The sequence below is a fragment of the Lutra lutra genome, chromosome 4, assembly GCF_902655055.1.
Source record: "Lutra lutra chromosome 4, mLutLut1.2, whole genome shotgun sequence".
NCBI classification, from domain to species: domain Eukaryota; kingdom Metazoa; phylum Chordata; class Mammalia; order Carnivora; family Mustelidae; genus Lutra; species Lutra lutra.
In genome coordinates this window covers 73275406-73298047 of record NC_062281.1, presented here as the reverse complement: position 1 = coordinate 73298047, position 22642 = coordinate 73275406, and the positions used below count along the sequence as shown (strand labels likewise).

At 40.1% G+C, this 22642-nt stretch overlaps 1 protein-coding gene across 1 annotated transcript in view; it reads left to right on the top strand.

Annotated features, from left to right (window-relative positions):
* Positions 1-282: 282 nt before the first annotated feature.
* The window catches only part of RAB2A (RAB2A, member RAS oncogene family), a 97738-nt gene continuing 75378 nt past the window's right edge, over positions 283-22642 (top strand). Inside the window, exon 1 of the mRNA XM_047725223.1 lies at positions 283-571. Coding sequence (XP_047581179.1) covers positions 526-571 — 46 coding nt within the window. The 5' untranslated portion in view covers positions 283-525. The remainder of the gene's footprint in view (positions 572-22642) is intronic.

The following is a 22642-nucleotide window of genomic DNA, read 5'->3' as shown; positions in this document are numbered from 1 at the left end:
CGGAACCGAACCTTCCACTTCCCTCCCCTCCCCCAGCGTCTCCCGGCCGCCCGCGTCGCCCGCTCAAACGTGCCGAAACAACCGGCGCCGGGCCTCGGCCGGCTCAGGGTGGACGGGGCGCGGCCTGGGCGCGGCCGGCTCGGCGCTGGGCGGAGCTCCGGCGGGACGGGGCGGGGCTCTGGCTGGGCGGGGCTCCGGCCGGCGTGCGGAGCTCTTCCCCTTTCCTCCGGAGTCGCCGGCGGCCGCAGCACTTCCGGGTCGGCGCGGAGGCGGGGCGGAGGCGCCGCGGCGGCTGTTATTGTTCGACTGAGCTCGGCCGGGAGTTGTCTCCATCGGCTCTGCGGGTGTCAGTTTGTCCGACTTCCTCTCGGCCCCTCACTCCCGGCGGCTGACGGCGACGGCTGCGGCGGGCGGGGCCTGGCGTTTCGAGGCCGAGCGGCGCCGGGGTGAGGGGCGCGGAGGAGGAGGAGGAGGAGCAGTAGCAGGAGGAGGAGCCGTGTGCCCTGGCACCGAGCGGCCGCGGCCATGGCGTACGCCTATCTCTTCAAGTACATCATCATCGGCGACACAGGTGAGGGCCCGGGGTGCGGCCAAGCGGGCGTCGGCGGCCTCCCGGCCCGGGCTGAGCGGCAGACAGCGTCTGGCAGGGGCGCGGGCGCCAACGCCGCCCGGCGCCTCTCTCCCGGCCGCGCCGCTCCATTTCCGCAGTGCTGGAGCTGGTGACGTGGGCACTGCAAGCGGCCGCGGCCTGGCCAGGCCCTGTCCGCGGCCCCCGCCCCGGGCAGCCCTGCAGCTGGGGGCCGCGGCAGCCGTTTGCGACTTAAGATCTAGGGACTGTGTGACAGGAGGGGCGGCCCAGCCGAGGGCCGTCAGGGTCTGACTTAGATGATTGCACCCCCTCGCCGGGCCCCTCACCTTGGGCCTCTTCGCAGCCCTCGAGAAAGAAAAAGGCAGGCAGAGGAGAGCAGAAGGTGATGGGAGAAGGGTTTTGCGTTTCCTGATCAGTCACTCGCACCTTTTCCATCCTACACGCATCTGTCAGAAGCTGGGCAAGGTGCTCCTGGTGTGGGACGGCCAGCTGAGGAGGAGAGAAGGGAACCTTTAAAAAAAGATTTTTTTTAACACCCTCCAATCCCGAGTCAGAATAAGTCCTGTCCCGTCGCTCGGCAGCTGGGGAGTCCCTTTCGAGGTCATTAAGGCGTGAAAGGTCTGTCGATTTTGCCACGTGTAAACTGGGGTTATTTGGTAGTAATGGGAGGCCGTTCAGTGCTCTGGGTGTGTGCTTGCGTATGTGTGCCTGTGCGTGTTGGAGGCACTGTGATTTCTTGGATATATCAGAGTCAGGGTCGCAACTGCCCATTTTCGGGTGGCCTCATGTACTTTTGAAGCAGAAAGAAATTCAGCTGTTCTCGCTTGAAGTAACATCTGAGTGTATTTCGCCGATAAGTAAACAAACTTGTAAAATAAACTTAATACCTGTGATTTTGGCATTATTTTGAATCTAATAATAAAACTAAGGCTCGTTCAGGTGTTACAACTATTTATATACCAGAGTCTGATTTCAGTGAGGACTCTTGCACAACTTTGGGCCCTTTTCACAACTTTGGAAACATAAGCAGTTGCACTAGTGATGTAGCAAATTCAGTAAGTAACACAAGAAGCATGTTGATTGCAGCCTAAAAAACTTGCTGTCCCAAACCTGTCTTTTTAGCAAGGTTTTTTTTTTTTTGATGTGTGTCTGTACAGAGTCTGTATGGTTTTCTGTGTAGTTTCTTGGGTAGAGGAAAGCTTTGCAAATGTTTAGTAGCAAATTTTTATAATTTTTACAAAAAGCTGCGGCATGTTTTGAAGGAGAAAGAATTGGATTGAAAGCCTATTGGAAAATTTTTATTTAGGCTGTAAACCTGAGCTGGAGAGGAAATTTATGTTAATTATGATATGAATGTGTTTGAGAAGTAAGAAGAGGAGTGAATATAGACATATAGAAGTGGTGAAGGTGCAAATTATCCTTTGCAGGTTGCCTTCTTTCAGCTTACTAATTGAGCATCTACTGTGGGTAGAGTAGTGGAGCTACAAATAGTAGAAAGCTGGTGCTGGTGCTTTTGGAACTTGCCCTCATTCAAAAACAACTCCCAGGCAGTTTAAAGGGAACACTCTCCCCACTCTAGCCAACCTAGTTTTGCCGTCAGATTAGTCTTCCTGAAACCTGGCTGTTAAGAGACTGTTCCTTTGCTCACATTCTTTGGTTTGACCTTCCAGGAACTCCAGTATTTTAGCCTCTGTTTTCTTTGGTAGCCTTCTTTCCCACTACTCCCTGCCTTCTGGCAGTGAGGCCTGGTGGCTGATTTCTGTGCTTTTTCCTGGTTCCTACAGTTCCCTCTGCCTCAAGTGCCTTCTCAGTGGAAAGTCTACCAATCCTTCAAAGTCTAACCCAGGTCTTCCATAATGCTCTCAGAGTCAACATATATTAAGCTCTTTTGATGTGTCAGGCTTTTTCTGGTATCCTGGCTGGCAGTGACTACTACTCCTTTATCTGGGTGCATCCCACTTTGTATTTTTCTGTTATTAATGCCAGACTGTTTTATAGGTACTTGTGTAGGCATCTGTATTTGATTATGTGCCTCTGGAGGGCAGAAAAGCTGTTTAGTATAGCTTTGTATTTCAGGAAGAGCCTAGTAGAAGGTCTTGTATATTTAGTTAAATTATTGAAAGAATAGCCAAACAAGCCACTAAGTTCATGTTAATATACATTAATAACTTAACTGTAGGAGGTTTTTAGCCTGCTTCTGCCACTTTTTTTTTTAAAGATTTTATTTATTTATTTGACAGAGAGAGACACAGAGAGAGAGGGAGCACAAGCAGGAGGAGTGGGAGAGGGAGAAGCAGGCTTCCTGCTGAGTAGGGAGCCCAGTGTGGGCCTCGATCCCAGGACGCTGGGATCATGACCTGAGCTGACGGCAGACGCTTAACGACTTAGCCACCCAGGCGCCCTGGATTCTGCCACTTTTTAACTAACTTTGGCCAAAATCATTTACCATGTCTCCTTAATTCAAAATATATGCACAGTTGTAAGTTACACTATATGTGGCCCTCCCCACAAAAAGATATTAAATCAGTAGTGTGATATCCATCCTGATGTCTTCAAAATTCATAGTATGAAAAACATATATCTTAGAATGAAGGAAATTGCTACTTTTCCTGTTTCTCACTTTCCCTATTTTATAATAAGTTTTCATTTTTAATTTTTACTTTTCTCTCAATAATGAGATAAAATGGAGACAAATGTGAAAGTACCATGCACACCTTGTTTTTTGGAGTTTCCACTTCATAGAAGAGATTTTTTAAAACTTTTTCCATGATCATGATGATACCGTTGAAATGCTTGTTTTCTTAACTCTGGAGCCAGGTGCAGTTAAAATGTAGCTTTAATATTTTTCATTGGTAGTGTCTTGTTCCTGAAAAATCATTTAGGTAAATGTGTCATTTAAATCTAGATATAGATGGAAATTGGTTTTTAACTAGCCTGGCCTAATAGCATAACCAGATAATTATCAAATAGGGAAAGAGAAAAATTATAATAAGCCTATAATTGTTGCTTCTAAAATTCTAGCAACTGCCTACCATTTTAACCTGATCACTAACCGTCCTTGCCCTTTTTGCCACTCTGGTAGGCAAACAGATGCTCAAACCCAGTTGTATTCTATCTGAAGTGACCCTCTTGCTTTGCCCCCCACCCAAAAAAGATGAAAAGAAAGGTTAGGTCAAAACTTTTTCACCTGACCAACTCTTGCTTATCCATTCTTTTAAGATTGTTCGTAAACCCCACTACTCCCTATTGCATCGTTCTCATCCCCTCCGCTCTCCCTTCATTCTTTGTTCGCCCTTCTCCCCGCTCGTACATGCTTTTTTTTTTTTTCTTCTTTTTCTTAAAATCTTTTGAGGACAAGTGCTACATAAGAAAATAAAAAATAATAAAATAATAAAAAATAATAGCTAAGTAGCTAGGCCCTTGGAAGACGTGCTGCAAGACTTTATTTGGAAGGTGATAGTTGAGCTGAAATTAGAAGGATGCATAGGGATTTGCCAGGTGGGCATGGGGGAAATGTCTGGTAGGTAGTTGGAAGTACATGTTTGCTGCTTGATCAATCTCACATATACTTCTTACTGGTGATTTTAGAAAATTAAAAATAGAGCCATAGTGTGAGCCATTTTATTGAAGACTGGGAAAGAGAGGGAAAGAGTGAGAAGTGAAGAGCTGACTGCAAGATCAGGTTGGCAGGAATATGAGGGGCTGGAGTGTGTATGTGTGTGAAGGTAGGGCAGACTTGAAGTTGAAAGGTCAAAAACATGCGGCATAGAGGCAAAATCCTAGAGGCCTTGGGGAACGGTGGCATTAGATTTTGTAGAGCTTTAGAGCTGTGACAGAAGGAAGACCTATCCTGTGGGAGACTCAAACTTGAGTTTCTTTAGATTCTCATAAGTCACCTAGAGTGGTTTTTCTTTTTTTTATATAAAGATTCAGTGGTCCAAACCCCAGAGATTTTGATTCGCTAGGTCTGAGGTGGAGCTCCTTGTCACAAAACCTGAGACCAGAAACACCATTGTATTTCATTATATGAACAAGTTTGTTAGATTATCTTCAGAAAACAAACAGGGGAAAAACAAACTAAGAAATTTGAAGGTAGAAGAATGCCACTTATTTTATGATGAAATATAACATGCATATAAAAAGCATATGTATGTATATATTGTGTATGTACAGTTTAATAGTTTTAAAGAACAGTAATGAATTATTATACACCCATGCTAAAGGAACACGGATCCTCATCACCTACGTCTTCCTTTCCCAGGCTTCCACCAGCATGAATTCTGTATTAATCCTTCCATTGCTTTTCTTCGTAGTTGTGGAACTTTTTCATCTTTGTATTGTTTTATTTTGTCTGTTTTTATATGTGTTAGTTTTATTCAGTGAGAGAGCTAAAACATGTCTGAAACATACCTTTTAACATCATCTAGAATTTAGACAGTTTATTCTTTTTCTATTTTTAAAGATTGTATGTATGTATGTATGTATTTATTTATTTATTTATTTATTAGAGAGGGAGGGAGAGAGAGAAAATGAATATCTTATGCTCAGTCCCAGGACCCTGAGATCATGACCTGAGCCAGAATCAAGAGTCAAGACGCTTAACCAGCTGTGTCACCCAGGTGCCCTTAGACAGTTATTCTGGTCTACTTAAATTGTTGCTTTCAAGATTTTTGAGTATCCCTTTCCTTTTTTCTTTCTCTCCTAACCAGTTTGTTTGCTGCTTGCTTCCCCTAACATTTATAATGCTACTGGGACTTCCGTTGAATCCTAGATTCAACGTTGAATCATGGTGCTGTTTTTCTCGTCCTTTTTCCTTTCATCTCCTGGTGATCCTGCCTCCTCCTTATCTCAAATAATGCCCCTCTCTTCTTCCTCAGTGCTCTTATCCCTTTTGTTCTCATTCTGTTCCTGCTCCACCATGAAATGAATTTTCTCTTCTCTCTGATCCTTCTCCCCCACTCTATCTCTACAGCTCACTGCCTTTTGCAGTAGCCAGTAATTTTGCTGGTGTTTTGAGCAGATTCTAATTTTGCCAGCTTAGCTGTTTTTCCCTCTCATTTTGGCCCAGCTGTGTTTGCTCCATTTTGTTATTCTTTGCTTATCCTGAACTGCAAGGCTGTGTCCTTTGCTATAAAAGATACAGCCGAATACTGACCTACCTTGTCCTCTTTTCTAACTTTGCTTTCTATGTGAAAATTTCCCATTTGGTTCATCAACCTCATTTCTTTGCAAGTTTTAGATACATTCTAGCTGCTGTTCTTCACTTGAAAATAAAAGACACCTGGCAAAAAGATACTAGATTCCCTTTGCTATCATTCACTTGTAGTCACCTCCCTTTTAATTCCTACTGAACTTCTCAATGCAAGCAACTTGGGTCTTATCCTGAAGATGCTGTTTAAGAAGACCTACAGTGAGTCCTGGACATCTATATTTTTAAAAAGCACTATTATTTACTTATTTATTTATTTATTTTTGAAGATTTTATTTATTAGAGAGAGCACAAGCAGGAGGAGAGGCAGAGGGAGAGGGAGAAGCAGGCTTCCCACTGAGCAGGGAACCCAATGTCCGGCTCTGTCCTAGGACCCTGGGATCATGACCTAAGGCAGATGCTTAACCGACTGAGCCACCCAGGGCCCTTAAAAGCACTATTTTTTAGTGGTAGTACTGTGACATTCCTCTGCAGGTCTGTCATGGGTCTTTTGTGTATATTTTTCTAGAATTTATCTTTTTTTTTCCTATTGTCAGATTTTCTGCTTTCTGAAATTTTAAGTTAATCCATAAAGTATATCCAGGCTGAATTTATGTGGAACTCTTCATCTCATGAGTTTTTGGTACCATCTGTGTAGTAGATTCTTAGGAACCATTCTTCACACTTCTTATAGTTTGTATACAATATCAAAAGGTTTTCTTTTTTTATTACTTCAAAAGATATGTGAGGTTACCATTTTATAGATAAAGAAACAGCGTCATTTGGGGCGTTACTTTTCTAAGTTTTTACTCTTCACAGCTATGATGTAGCTCTCTAAATTTCTCCTAGTTTGCTCTTCAGAATGTACCTATTTTCAGGTGTAGCCAACAGTTAGTGTGTGTCTGGTCAAATCTGAAGGAGAAAGGAAGGACATGAGTATTGATGGATGCATGCCACAGTGAAGCTCTTGGAGCAGGAGAGAGCCTGGTGCAGAGTTTGTGCTTCAGAACATGGGAATGTGTGCTAGGTAGCCTCCACTGGGTGGGCTACATGCATTGGCCAGTTTGGTTCTTTTTGTTTCAAAAAGGATTTAAGGACATTTATATAAAATTTTGTGATCGTTTTATTAATTCAGATGGGAGAAAGAAGGTACATTAGTTTTGTGTTGCTGTCATAACAAACCACTGTACTCTAAAGCAGCTAAGAGAACACAAATTTAATATCTTACAGTGTGAAAGAAAGTTCTGTATAAGTTGATAATACATAACAGCATATTTCGGAAGTCTGCCATGTTTCTTAGTGGGCTAACAACCAGGTTTCAGCTGGACCAGGTTCCCTTTTTGAGGGATTCAGGTTGCTTTTTCAGGTTGTTGGTAGAATATACTTTCTTGCAACTGTGCAGCTAAGCTCTTCATTTTCTTGCTGTCATCTGAGGGCTGCTCTCAGCTTCTAGAGCCCACCACATACCCAGTTCCTTGGCTTCTGGTCTGCTTCCTCCATTTTCAAGGACAGCAGCAGCCAGCCAGCCAAGTCCTCTTCCTGGGTCATCCCATCTCTCTGACCAAAGTTGGAAAATGTTCTCTGTGTATAAAGACTTGTGTGATTAAATTGGACTTATCTGGATAATCTAGGATAATCTCATCTCAAAGTCTGTAATTTTAATTACATCTGCAAAGTGCCTTTTGCCGTGTAGAGTAACGTAGTCACAGGTTCTAGGGAATAGGGTATAATTTCTTGAGTGGCATCCTTCTGCCTACCACTGAGGGTAAAGGAGAAACAGTAAGTCGAAGTCAGAAGCAGCATTAATACTTGATTTTTTGTGTGTGCACGTTTTTGAAGTGGGCATTGTATTAAGCTATGCAAAGAGAGAACCCTGCTTACTTACTTTAATTATAGAATGCATTATTTTTTTTAAAAGCATGTATGCATATACTTAATTATTCCTGATCATGGGTCTTGAAAGGCATTTTTCCTCTGATTTCCTCTTTAAAAGACTACAGTGTGGTGTAGTGAAGAATGTAAATATACAGCTAGTATATTTATATATTTATAGGGCCTTTTCTACTGGTACAGGTCATCGAATCTGAACAGTAATATCCATGATGAAGGCTCCATTTTACAGGTGAGGAAAGAGAAGCTGTCACATCCCAGAGCTAGTAACTGACTAAACTGGAGTTTGGAATTTGAACCCACGTCTTTCTGACTCCAAAGTCCATACTCTCCCGTATCATAGGTATTTCTGCATTCCCACAAATTCCATTCAGACCTCTTTTGTTGGCTTACCAACAACTGCTTGGTTTGTTGAGTTGTGGGAGTACATAGTCCCTCAGTCCCCTTTACTAAAAGATACCACATCCACTTATACAAAATGGGGATAAAGGATAAAATAACAGTGAAGTCCTCTATAAAACAAGAATAAAGTCCTTTCTCTGCTCCTTACCAGCTGTATGAGCTTAGGCAGCATCTTTCATCTGCCTTGGTGTCCTCATCTATAAAATGGAATGAATAAATGAGATAAGATAAGTAATAGTGACTTGAATGAGAAATGGTTACTGTTTCATCTTAACTTTATATGCTGCTTCTTGAAATGTTACCATAATTTCCTGAGGTCCATTGAAAGAGTAACACAAACTTGACCAGTGCTGTGTAGGTTTGAGTAATGCTGTTCATAGCAAAAATAGTCTTTTGTCCCCTGTGAATCCTAACATGTTGATCTCTCCCCACCCCCCCCCACCCCCCGCCACCATCCCTGGTTAGCTTGCTAGTTGGTAGCCAGCTGATACTTTGAGACATCTACTATCCTTGATCTAATTGTTTCTTTCTAACTGTATTGTGTTTTCTTGCACTTACTATATTTTTCCTGTATTTGTTTGCATGTAGCAGAAACTTTTTATGGAAGGCTCCTTATCTTCTCAACATTGTTTTAACAGGATCCAAAGTTGTTCAAGATTCATTCTATTCCAGGTGTATTTACATATATTTAGCACCTTTGCTTAATCTAGTCTACGTGATCATTCAGGTCCTCTCATGATTCAGAAAAACCGTCCATAGGGTTTTGTTCTAGAAGGACCTGTTTGATAATAAAAGAACAGAAACCTACTTCTACTAATCTACTAGCTCAGGAAAAGAAGTTTTGATAATGATTTAAAGAGTGCCCATAGGAAACTAAGAAAAATTGTAAACAAGTGTTAGGGAACTGGTTACCCTGAAATGTTTTCCTCTCATGGCTTCTCTTTCAATCCTTGAGATAATTAGGGATATGTGTTTTTTTGCTTTTTTTGTTTTTGTTTACAAAGATTTTATTTATTTTAGAGAGAAAGCATGTGCATGCGTGCGTGCATTTGCACGCAGGATAGCACAAGCAGGGGAGGGGGGAGAGGATGAAGGAGAAGCCAACTCCTGTGGCGCTCTATTCCAGGGGCCTGGGATCATGACCTGAGCTGAAGGCAGACGCTTAACTGACAGAGCCACCCAGGTGCTTCATGTGTTTTTTGTTTGTTTGTTTTTTAAGATTTTATTTTAAATAATCTTTATACCCAGTGTGGGGCTCAAACTCACAAGCCTGAGATCAGAAGTTATATGCTCTACCAACTGGGCCTGCCAGGCACCTCTTGTGTTTTTTGTTTTAAACATGTATTTTTTTTTCCTTTTGAACAATGTTTTTATTATTGATTTCTGACTTTATTCACATAGGTAAGAGCATGTAGACTATGTTGATTATTTAGTTTTTTAAGCTAATTTTGTAGCCAGTTACTTGGTCAGCGAGTATACATATTCTGTGTGTGCTTGAAAGGTGTACTGTTGGTTCAGGGTTGGTTCAGGTTTCCATACATGTTCATGAGATGAGATTTACTATCTGTATATTCTTGATAGTCCCTTGAGTTTTGGGGTAAGATGTTAGTATCTATTATGACATGGTTTTGTTTTGTTTTTAGTTTTGTCAGAGTGGTTTTTTTTTCCCTCCAGTAAATTTGAGGGCTGATTTGTAAGGTATTTATGGGGCTCAGGTCTTCACAGCTTACTGAAGAGTTACTCTTTGTCATTAAGTTACTCTCCACTTTTTACATACTGTGGAGTTGTTTGTGTTTTACATATTATTTTTTTTGGTAGTGCAGTTTTGGGTACTGAAGTGTTTGATATTAATTTTGAGTCTTATATTTTGGTTTATATTTGCCTGGTATAGACTTTTTCATCATTCTCTTTTCTTTGGAAAAGAAAGAAGGGTTTATTTTGTTGTGCTTTGTTTAGGAAACAAATATTACAGATACAGTTGAAGCCCTTTGTATACTCTTCACTGTTCTTTGTCGCTAGAGGTAACCACTCTCCTGAATTTGGTGTTTATTATTTCTATGAAAGTTTCCAAATGATTACTACATATGTTTGTGTGTATTTGTAAACAGTGTATAATCGTTTATGTATTTTTTCAACTTTATATTAATGAAATTTTACTGTACATGCTCTCAAACTTTTTTGTTCAATATTATTTTGGGAAATTTATTGGTATTAATATATTTTGTTCTATTTTATTGGTATTAATTGCTAGGTTAGTTTAATTTTAACTACATTCTGTTGGTTTAATTTAATTATATCCTATTGTTTGACTATACCACAATTTTCCCACTCTTTCCCCTAAGGAAATTTTAGGCTGAGTTGTGTGTCATCTTATAAAAGACAGTATGGGGCACCTGGGTGGCTCAGCAGCTATCTTCGGCTCAGGTCATGATCCCAGGGTCCTGGGATGGAGCCCTGCGTCTGCTTCCTGCTCAGGCGGGGAGCCTGCTTCTCCCTCTGGGGTTCACCCCACTTGTATTCTCTCTCTGTCAAATAAATAAAATTAAAAAAAAAAAAGAAAAAATAGTATACTATGTGGATTTTTTGGTGTGCACCTCCTTGAACATATATGCTGAGTTCTGGAGCCACACCTTGAAGTGGAATTGTGGGTGTGAGGTGTGCACATCTTTTGTTTTATCTGTGAATCTGTGAATTGAAAACATTCTTTAGAGTAATCAGTTAAATCTCACTCTTGTTCTTTCAGCCCTACTGTCATCTTTTTTTTTTTAAAGCTTGTGTTTTTTTAAAAAGCCCATTGCTGTATTATTAAAAGATTCAGTCTGAGAGGCTTTTACTAGGAAAACTGAATCATTGATGTATGTATGTATGTATGTATGTTTTTTTAAGTGGAGCCCATCGCAGGGCTTGAACTCAGGACCCTAAGATCAAGAGCTGAGCCAAGATCAGGAGTTGGACACTTAACTTCCTGAGCCACCCAGGCACCCCAATCCTTGATGAATTTGAATTAATTTATACTATCAGGTCCCATACTTGTTCAGCCACATGGGCAGGGATCAAGACATAGATCATAAACATGTCCATTTACCATGATCTTTTGGATAAGGCAGGCACTGTGTCCTGTTATGTCCTAACTATGTCCTACATAGGAAGCAATATGGTGGTCAGATTTCCCAAGCATGTATAATGTCACCTATTATATTCCTATATATGTAATGTCACCTATATATTCTTTTTAGGACAATGTAGAAAGAGTCTAATGGAAAGAGGATACCTGTCACTAATTCCTATTTGTGCAAATGAACAATTAACTAAAATTTCTGAGTTTCCTGTTTGTGAAATGAATAAAGTACCTGCCAGGTGTACCCTGTAGGCTTGTTCACAGGTGCTGTGGGGTTTTGTTTTTTTGTTTTGTTTTTTTCCCCCAAACTTTATAGCTGTCTTTGAAATTCAAGTGTCAGTAATTTGTTTCCCTTCATTTATTTACAGTTGATATGTCAGTGTAAGTGGTGTATTCACGCTTGTTCTGCGGCCCCCAGTGTTGTTAATGCCGATAAATGATTCCTTTAGCATTTGTCCCCCTTAGCAATAATTACTGTGCATCTAGGAGGGAAATAGAGTTGATCCTTGAATAGTGTGGAGACTAGGGGCACCAACCCCCACACAGTCAAATCCACATAATCCACTCCTCAAAAATGTAACTACTTATTTGTACTGTTGATCAGAAGCCTTACCAATAATATAAACAGCCAATTCACAAATATTTTTTATGTTGTATGTGTGATATACTGTATTCTTTTTTTATTTTTTAAAGATTTTATTTATTTATTTATTTGTCAGAGAGAGAGAGAGAGAGAGCACACAAGCAGGCAGAGTGGCAGGCAGAGGTAGAGAGAGAAGTAGGCTCCCTGCGGAGCAAGGAGCCGGATGCGGGACTTGATCCCAGGACCCTGGGATCATGACCTGGGCTCAAGGCAGCGGCTTAACCAACTGAGCCACCCAGGTGTCCCTATATACTGTATTCTTAAGATCAAGTAAGCTAAAAATAAAATGTTATTAAGAAAACCATAGGAAAGAGAAAATACATTTACAGTACTCTCTTTATTGAAAAAAATCCACATATGGACTTAAGCAGTTCAAACCCATTTTGTTCAAAGGTAGACTGTAATATGTTATTCTAAGTCCTCTCTGGTCATTTTAGCCTAGACAGCACTCTTGAAAATTTTCCAAGAGCCTAGTATTTGTAATTACAATATCTTGATTAGTTCACGGGCTCCTCTGCTTGTTACCTTGGTGAAGTTCAAATGTCTTCAGCTTCAGTTTTCTCATCTAGAAAAAGACAGCAGGAATGCCTGGCTTGTATCTACCCTACAGGATTTTTGTTATTTGAAGTAAAAAAAAGTGTGCAGGTGCCTTTTAAGCTGCAAAGTGCTTTATTAATAGTAATATCTTAGAGATAATTTTTCTAATTGGTTGAGCATCCTAAAATTAAGTTAGTGGGGGAGGTCTTGTCTATAGAAAAAGTGATTCATTATGCTGACTTCAAACTGTAATTACTTGAGTTGAAGGAAATAAGATCACGTGTTAATATGCAAAATGGTGATTCTTTGATCATGGAATTTTCTTTGGACTCCCTAAAGGAAAGTCATTTCCTATCTTAGATATCCTCACAGGCCTCTTGAGATTAAGAATAATATCAAGTAGGAGGTGCTCTTTTTCAGTAGTCTTCAGGAAAGGGATGTTAAGATCAATAGTTATTTCCTCGATTTCTTCCATACCCACTCTTGGTACCTTGAGATACCTTAGATGAGTTCTCTTGATTTTGAGCTTCTTTGGAAAGAGGCAGTTTTTTTTTAGGTTTACAGAAGTCTTCAGTGTAATGAATCGATTGATCAAAGGTTATCTTTTTATCTCCTTGCACAAAGTATTATTAGTTCAGTTTAGTCTTAACTATTTCAAAGGTCAAAGTAAAAGTACACGTTTCCAAAATTACTTATGCTCAAAGCTTTACTTAACTGGATATAAAAATTAATAAATACGGAAATGAGTTATTAATTATAAATTAAAGCAGTAATCATATACGTAGTGAATTGATTCACCTGTCTTTAAAGTAAAAGTATGTGTTACACTTTTTCAATAATGTAACCTTTGGTATAAGGTGAAGAAATTCTACTGGTTTCACTGCTAGGTGGATTTTTAAGTGGCTGAATAACTGGATCCATGAAGGGCTGCCCTTGTAGGCAAGCTGGAAGGAGCATGCTGCTGCATTCAGTCCTGGTTTTTTTTACATTTTATATTTGTAACAACTTGGATAAAATCCAGTTTGGTTGAAAGAGCTAATGTGTGGATTAGAATCCAAAATGACCTTGACAGGCAGAACGATTAACTAAAGTTAGCAAAATGGAAATTAATGAAATTAAAGCCTTATATTTACTGAAAAAACAACCATACAGGGGCACCTGAGTGTCTCAGTCAGTTGAGCATGTGACTCTTGATTTTTGGCCCAGGTCACGATCTCATGGTCATGGGATCGGGGCCTGCATTGGGCTAAGTGTGAATTCTGCTTGGGATGCTCTCTCTCTCCTGAAATAAATATATAAAATCTTTTAAAAAATTAAAAACAACCATACAAATACAAGATGGAGGTCAGCTGGTAAATAGCACATGTCTAAACACTTAAACTTTTACATGACTTGGTTCGGTATGAGTCACAGGATTGATAAAGCCAACAAAGGAATAAATGTGATGCTGGATTAGTAAAAGTATAATGTACAGACAAGGCAGATGATAATTCTACTCTATAACTCAATTATGGAAATTTGTTTTAGAGGGATACCTACACATTGGAGTCTGCTCAGAAGACCAGTCAAGATAGTATGAAAGCTATATCAACCATGATATTGTAGGAACAACTAACGGAAACATTTTTTTAAAGATTTTTATTTATTTGAGAGAGCAGGGGTTGGGGAGGAGAAGGTGCACAGGAGCAGGAGGGAGGGACAGAGGGAGAGGGAGAAGTGGACTCTCCACTGAACAGGGAGCCCCATTCGAGACTCTGTGTCAGGACCCTGGGATCATGACCTGAGCCAAAGGCAGATACTTAAGCAACTTAGTCACCCAGGCTTGGGAAACATTTTTGTTTGTAACTTCCCCCCCCCACACACACAAATAATGGAAACATTTTAATCTAAAAAAAGAGAAGATCTAAAGGAGCATGTAATAATGACTTTTAATACTTGGGTATTTAAATAAAAGAGACTTAAGCCTACCCTTTGTGGCTTTTCATGGGCAGAACCAGGACCGTGAGTAAAGGAGATAGATTTGGACTCCCTATGAAATGGAAAGAGGTGGGGAGCACCTGGCTGGCTCAGCTGGAAGAGCATGCAACTCTTGGTCTCAGAGTTGTGAGTTCAAGGCTCACACTGGATATAGAGATTACTTAAAAATAAAAACAAAAAAATTTTTTTTTAAAAAGATGGAAAGAGCTTGTTAAATGGTGAGTTGGTTTGTTACTGGAATTGTTCAGATAGAGGTTTGATTGATACATATTAGGGCTTGGAGGATGGAATTTATGTGAAGATTAGAGGATTGGAGGGCGCCTGGGTGGCTCAGTGGGTTAAGCCGCTGCCTTCGGCTCAGGTCATGATCTCAGGGTCCTGGGATCGAGTCCCGCATCGGGTTCTCTGCTCGGCAGAGATCCTGCTTCCCTCTCTCTCTCTCTCTGCCTGCCTCTCCATCTACTTGTGATCTCTCTCTGTCAAATAAATAAAAAATCTTTAAAAAAAAAAAAAAAAAAAAAAAAAAAAAGATTAGAGGATTGGATTCATTTTCATTTTTTGGTTTTGTTTTTTGGGTTTTTTAGAGAGAGTGTGGTTGCACACACATGTGTTAGGGGATGAGGAGGAGAGGGAGAGAGAAAATCCCAAGTAGGCTCTTTGCCCAGTGTGGGGCATGGTACAGGGCTCAATCCCACAATCCTAAAATCACTACCTGAGCTGAAATCAAGAGTTGGACACTCAGCCGAGCCATCCGGTGCCTCTCATTTGTTTTTATTTATTTTTTTAATTAATTAATTTATTTATTTGACGGAGATCACAAGTAGGCAGAGAGGCAGGCAGAGAGAGAGGAAGGGAAGCAGGCTCCCTGCTGAGCAGAGAGCCAGATGTGGGGGCAATCCCAGGACCCTGGGATCATGACTTGAGCCAAAGGCAGAGGCTTTAACCCACTGAGCCACCCAGGCGCCCCTGTTTTTATTTATTTTTTTATTAAATTTGAGAAAGAGAGCGAGAGCACAGAAGGAGGGGGAAAGAGAATCCCAAGCACACCCCATGCTGAGCACAGAGCCCCCACTCAAGGCTCGATCCCATGACTCTGAGATCAAGCGAAAACCCAAGAGTCAGACAGTGAACCACCTGTGCCACCCAGGCCTCCCCAACCTCGTTTTTGTTTTTAAGGACATTTAAGATACTATGTGGGCAGTCCTTGTGCTAGAGTTAGAAAAATGAATAGAACTATCTTATCCTACTGGGAAGACAAATTTGCCACAGTAGTTATAAGATAATGTAATGCACTAGGCACAAAGTACTGAAGGAACATGGAGAGGATTCATTCTGATTGCAGTGAATGGCTCATAACATACTCAGATTTTCAGCAAACATTTATTGAGCACCAATGTGTGCTGAGTGCTGTGCTTCGGCTTTCATATATGTTCTCACAGTAATCTTCGGTACCTACTGGCTCCATTTTACAAATTATACATCAAGTATGATACCATCAGACATGGTCTCATTTGTTTGAATAATTCCCTCACCTAACAACCCTCTAGAATCAGTTTTTACTTTTGCCCCTACTTTTTATATTTGTTATGTGGAGAACAGAGAATTGAACTGAGCTCCTCGCAGTCAGGTTGTACAGGGTGTAGCAGGATAGGGTTTTTGTCAGCATTCTGTGGCAATTTAAGACTAAAGGAGATCTGGGGACCATACTGTGAAGAGAGCACTGTGTGGCACTAAGTTGGTTTGCTTATCCTCTAGATAGCTTCACAGAAGCCTTGTTCCCCGTCTCTCAGTGGTATAAATTTCTACCCTTCACTCAGATTTCTGGCAGGAATTAGTGATCCCTTTCCACTTTTTAATCTTGTTTTCTTTTTTGGCCTCCCCCCCCCCCCCATTCTTTCCGGCTTCAGGTTTCCTTTCTTGGAGAATTTACCTTAGAAATGGAAAAACCATGTTGGATTTGAGCATGGATATGTGAATTTTTGGCCTTAGCTATGAGTAAATCTTGTTCAAAAGTACTACTGATTAGTATTCTTGAGCGGCTTTTAGGAGTTTTAAAAAAAGGAAATCAAAATCTTCTCATAGCACATTGTTTTACTCACAGACTCTCATAATTTTCTCCGCAGACCGACATTTAATATAATCATTTTTGGTCACACAAGAAGTTTTGCTAATTACTTAAAAGCCACTTCAATATGGAGGTTGTTAGACAAGGCCCATTAAAATATTGCTTATGTAGTGTTTGATGCAAAAATAGATCCTTTGAAAAACTTCTCTGTGTATTTTTTAATGGTCTATCCATTAAATTCTATCCATCTGTAAGCTTGTGTGTATGGGTGTGTCCCAGTTTTACCAGTAGGATTATTTTTTAATGGTCTATCCATTAAATTCTATCCATCTGTAAGCTTGTGTGTATGGGTGTGTCCCAGTTTTACCAGTAGAATTATACATTTAGTACTGTTCTACACCTTTTTTTTTTTTTCTCCTGAGGGTACATCTTAGGTGTCTTAACATATCACATATATAAATCTATCATTCTTTCTAAACACCTGCATAGCTCAACCATAATTTATTCAGTTCCTGATTCTGTTATTCCTGCTCTGTGGTAGGTAGCAAACAGCAGAAACCTACTATGGTTAATTTAAGCAGATTTCATTAGAAAGATTGAATGTTCATAGATTGATAGGAAAGCAATATAATCCTGCCTGAAAATAGCAAAACCAAGGAAGGCAAGGCACAGTCAGATTCCTGCTGTCAGTATATCCTGCTGAAGAAGATACTGGGGACATATCAGTGGTCTCTCATCTCCACTGTAGCCACCATGGATTCTCTGTGGTCCCTGATATTGGAGCATTCTTTCAAGATTCCAGATTCTGGACAAGAGCATCTGATTGGCTGAGTCTAGATTACATTTATATACAGCTGCCGGGGAGTTCAAAGAAAAGTGCTCTGATGCTAGGTTGCCAGAAATAACAAACGTTCATCTAGACCTGTTGATGAATATTGTTATACACAGTATAACACAATTCTTGCGGGCTTGTGTAAGAAGTAAAATCTGTGGCCGACTAGGATTTATATTTGTATTTTGATAGATACTGCCAAATCACCTTTTATTAAAAATAGTGGACTTAGAAAGAATATCTGATTTTGAGTGTGGTATATATTTTGTGTACTTAATTCAACAGGCTAATCTCAACATTGTGTTGACTGATGCCTAGTCTGTGTTTAGGAATTTAGCAGTTCTGTTTAATTGCTATTATCATGTGCTTTCATGTGCTCTTGCCGGTTTCATGTAGCAACTGCATGAAATAGTTCTTTTTGCTTCTAGTCTTTAACTTTGATATCATTTATATCATGGCATACTACTTAGAGATCATGTACAGTAAATTTATTTTATAAGTATCATGTACATTCACATCACAGAGCACCTTCTTCCTTCCAGAACATCATGGAAAAGTATCCTCTACAAGCTCCTTCATTGAAATATGATTTTGAGATGTTGCAGTTCTTATTTGGAATCTTTGCTTATGAAAGGATTAGGAAAATGGTCAGATTGAAGTGTAATATACCTGATCTATTAACTGAAACTTGTTGGGATAAAGTTAGTGTCAAGGAAATTATGTTTATTTTTTTAAACCTTTTTCCCTTATTACATTTCTGCCCTGTCAGTCATTTAGTTGCAGAGTTTTCCCTTCTTTCTCTTAGTATTACTACTAGTAATACCTGGAAAGTGAGATAACATTATTTTTAGTTAGGAAAGATATTGGTTGCAGTCTGTCAAAAAGAATAAATTAAGGAGGTTGGGTGGTAGAGTGGAAAAATACGATTTATGGGGCACCTGGGTGGCTCAGTCAGTTGGGCACCAGACTCTTGATTTTGGCTTAGGGTGTCATCTGAGGGTTGTGAAATTGAGCCTCATATTGGTCTCTGTGCTTAGCACAGCTCTTCCCCTGTTCCCCTCTTCCCCTCTGCCCCTCCCCTCACATTTTTTTTCTCTCTCTCAAATAAATAAATATTATTTATTTATCATTCCTGCTTTACTAACTTCACAGGCTTAGTATCATGGTTGGATAAGATTGCATGCAAGGAAGGAGCATAGTCAGACCTGCAGACTGTCAAAAGCCATGCAGATATTTTAAATAAGACAAAAGTATATTAACATAACTTGATTACAGGAGTCCTTCGATGCAACAAGAAAGAAAGGAAGACTATCGGTATTGAAGTGAGTCCTTTGGGTATTTGGCAGCTGGCATGTAGCCCAGCTGTTCCAAGCCAGGTAATTGCCAAAGGTGCTAAGTGGAAACCAGGATAACTATGTTTTGGACTTTACTGTGGGGAACCTATCTTCAGTATTTTCAGTTATTTATGTTATACCAACTGTGCAGGGGCTTCACATTAGTTATAACTGAAAAAGTAAACTGAAGAGGATTGGCCACTGAAACCGGCATTTTTGTTGGCTGTATGTAAAGGGCACTGGTTATTGAACTTCAGCACCCGTCAGCAACACCTGGACAGCTTGGTAACACAGATTGCAGGGCTTCACCCCGGTTTCTGAATAAGTAAGATGGGGCTGATCATTTGCATTCTAATAAGTTTCCAGGTAATGCGTAAGCTTCTGGTGTGAGAACCATATTTCGAGAATCTGTGCTTTAGGGAAACCATGTAATTTATCATATAGGCTGATCCATTATTTATTAGGGAAACACGAGTTACTGAGCCTTCCCTGGCAAACCAGGGTGTAGGGTTTATCCCAGTTTCACCTAATGGGAGAATCTTTTTACAGAGAGGTTTCTGGAATAGAATTATCACCTGCTGGTTGACTCATGATACCTAAGTTGTATTTATTTATTTGTGTAGGTATGTACATTAAATTCCCAAAAGATGATTCAGTCAGATTTTCCCCTTGATCTCTGTCCTTTTAAATGTTAATTTAGGGCGCCTGGGTGGCTCAGTGGGTTAAGCCGCTGCCTTCGGCTCAGGTCATGATCTCAGGGTCCTGGGATCGAGTCCCGCATCAGGCTCTCTGCTCAGCAGGGAGCCTGCTTCCCTCTCTCTCTCTCTCTCTCTCTCTGCCTGCCTCTCTGTCTACTTGTGATCTCTCTCTGTCAAATAAATAATAAAATAAAAATTTAAAAAAAATGTTAATTTAAAGAGAATGTAAGTATTCTGGAATCTTCAGCTGACTTATTTTGCCACGAATGATAGCAAAAGTATTGTAGATGAGTTCTTTCAGTGGATGTGTGGTTGGATTAGACACTAGAGAGTAATTTCCAAGTTTGTTTTTGTCAGTCATGGTAAGAGGTATTTGATTGCTCAGGGTTCAGATATGTGTGTAAGTGCATATATCTCTTTAAAATAGAAGTTTCCAAATAGTACTTATGCTTGTATAGTATATACAGTCTCATATTTGCCGTTTTCTAGGTCTTTTTTTATGCTGGTTGTGATCCACTAAATTGATTTCATGATGTAACTGGTTACAGTCTACTGGTTAAAAAACACAGCACAGAGGACCTTATGGTTCAGCAAATTGTGGTACTCTTAAAATTCTGAGAGGTAGTTGTACTTCAGTGTTCTTCATTCTGATGCTTCTCAAACACTCCAGCCATTTACCAACATTAAAACAGGTAGAGGGGGGAAGCCCCATGAGTTGGGAATAAGAAAGGAAAGGTGTGTTATTTTTAGCACATGGTGCTATCTTACTTCCTGTTAGATTTAGTATTTGATCATTTAAAATTCCCTATGGAAAGTAGCAAATGCTTCATTTTATTTTACAATTTTTTAAAATTTAAATTGTATCTGGCTTTGTAGTTTTTGAAAATACTGCACTAAAAAGCAAAAACAAACAAAAAAACACCTAGTAGGCCTTCTCTAAGAAAATCTATACTTGGCTCATATTCAGAAGCCCTCCACTTTACCAACTTAAATTTGGTTTGTCTTAGTGAAGGATCTGTTAACCATACTGGTTGGATCAGTCAGAGTTGAGCTAGGAGACTGAAACCACACGGGAATTTGCACAGGGAAAGTCTAATGTAAAGAATCATTAACTATATCATGGGATTAGAGTAACAGGGAATTGGCTCAGAGGTAAGGAGAACTCTAAAGAGTACAATAACAGCAGATAGAAGACCCAGGCAGAGCATGGAAGGAAGGAGCCAATCTGGCATCCAGACCTTCTTGGAGGGGCACGGCTGAGGCCCACTGAGGGTCTGTGATGGATTGGAAAGCTGCCGTCTGTGTGCTGTGGGAAGCCTTCCATGGGGAGGAGCTGTGTTGGGACCTTCATGGGAAGCAGCCTGAAGGAGTGCTGGGGGAAGTTGGCTGCGGAGAGGTGCGGAGTGCTGCCTTCTGCTGATGACACTCGCTGTCACGCCAGCTGGCATGGGAGAAATGTTCTAGTGTCTCCAGCAGGGCAATGAAGGTTTGGAGCTAGGAGGCGCTTGATTGATAACTCATGTACACACTAAAAAGCTGAACTTTTCAGAGGAAAATTACACTTAAGTTAGGGGCTGATGATAGAGATGGAATTCTGATTCAGCACAGTCAGGTTTTCATTCTCTAAACATCTGAAAAATTCACTGTTGAGTAAAAAATTTTGACTTACTATTTTTTGAGAAATTGATTTTTTTAAACGTAGATTAGAGTTTGTCGCATCATAGAAATGACTAGTCTCACTTTGTGACCTTTTCAGTGAGCATGCGGTATATTAATCTAGTATTCACTGAGCATCTGTCTTCTAAACTGGGCCACAGTGCAAGGTGGTTTTCAAAATACAAAAAGGTAAAAAAAAATAAATAAATAAAAATACAAAAAGGTGAATGTTACTGCCCCTGAAGGAGGAAGGTGGATGTGTAAACTGATAATAAAAGTATAACGTGATAAGTGGTTAATAAAGTATGTATAGAGTACTGTGGCCTTAGCATGGGATAAAGTGTCAGCCTGCCTTTCAGCGCTGGGGAAGGAAAAAGAAGCACAGTCATGTGATCTGCGCTCTAGCTCCTGTATTCCTCAAAATAGCCTTATGAATAAAGTGGGTGGTATGATTACCATTATACAAAGAAGCAAACAAGGGCTGGAGACCTGAAATAGCTGTTCCTTCCAGTGTCACACACAGGATCCTAATCTAGTCCAGAAGATTTGTTATCTCTTAAATTAGTGGTGTACTTTGAAATTCAGAAGGCTTCACAATTTAAGTTTTTAAATGTAAAGCACGGGACTACTACTGTGAAGGATTTAAAAAGTGAAGTAAATATGCCCCTGCCTTTAAGGGGTGTATACTCCAGCAGTGCTGATTGAATGTGATAAAGGCTCTGATGGAGGTACTAGAGAAAGCTTGGACTTTCATGAGAAGTTGCAGAATGCAGAATGCCTGTCCTCCTCCATGGAAACCTTAGGTAGGGTAAGATGACATTTGAAAGAAAAAAATTTGAGCGTTGAAAGAAAAGAGAAAAAAAAAGATGGCATTTGAGCTGGTCCTTAAAAAATGGGTAGAGTTTAGACTAGTAGAAATGGTAAATAAACAAAATGTAAAAATAGGAGGGGAAAAGTTGTCATTTATCATGTATCTTTCAAGTGCCACACCTTGTAGTTCCTCAGTATAAACCATCCAACTTATAGTATAGTTTCCTATTAGACAATTACTAGATATAAGACTGGAAAGATAAATTCATTAAGCATATTGGACTTAGGTTGTGATACAGTGTGGTTGAATTTGAACTTTAATCTGTAGGCAGTAGAAAAGGTAGACTTTTTAAAAGAAAAGAGTACCAGACTGGAGTTAAGATTACATTAGGAACTAAATATACATGTGTATATATTCAGATTATAATTTAGTGGCAGACACATTCTGGACGTTACATGCAATCCTTTCTTTCTGTCTTTTCTCATCCATCCGTGGTGCAGCCATATGTAGGACAGATTCGGAAGCTGGAGCATATATAGTTAGGTGGTTATTACAGCGGTCCAGGTGGGAGGTAATAAAGGTCTTATGTAGGGCAGTGGTAGTGAAAATGAAGAAGTGGTTACTGGTGAGAATTGGAATCAACAGGGATTAGAAAAGGACATTGTAGGGAGTGAAAAAATTAAAGATGAAGGTAATTTTTCCATTTCAGAAGACTACTTCAGATACAGGATATTTTTCATTTATTTTTAAATATAAAGTAGTAAGTACACATAATAATGTTAAAGCACTTTGAAAGGGCAGAAGATTGGCTATGGGCAACAGGACATGGTGGTGAAAGATGATGACATAGAAAAAAGAAACAGGTCAGTGGTTAAAATTTTGGTAAGGTCCACTCGGCAAAG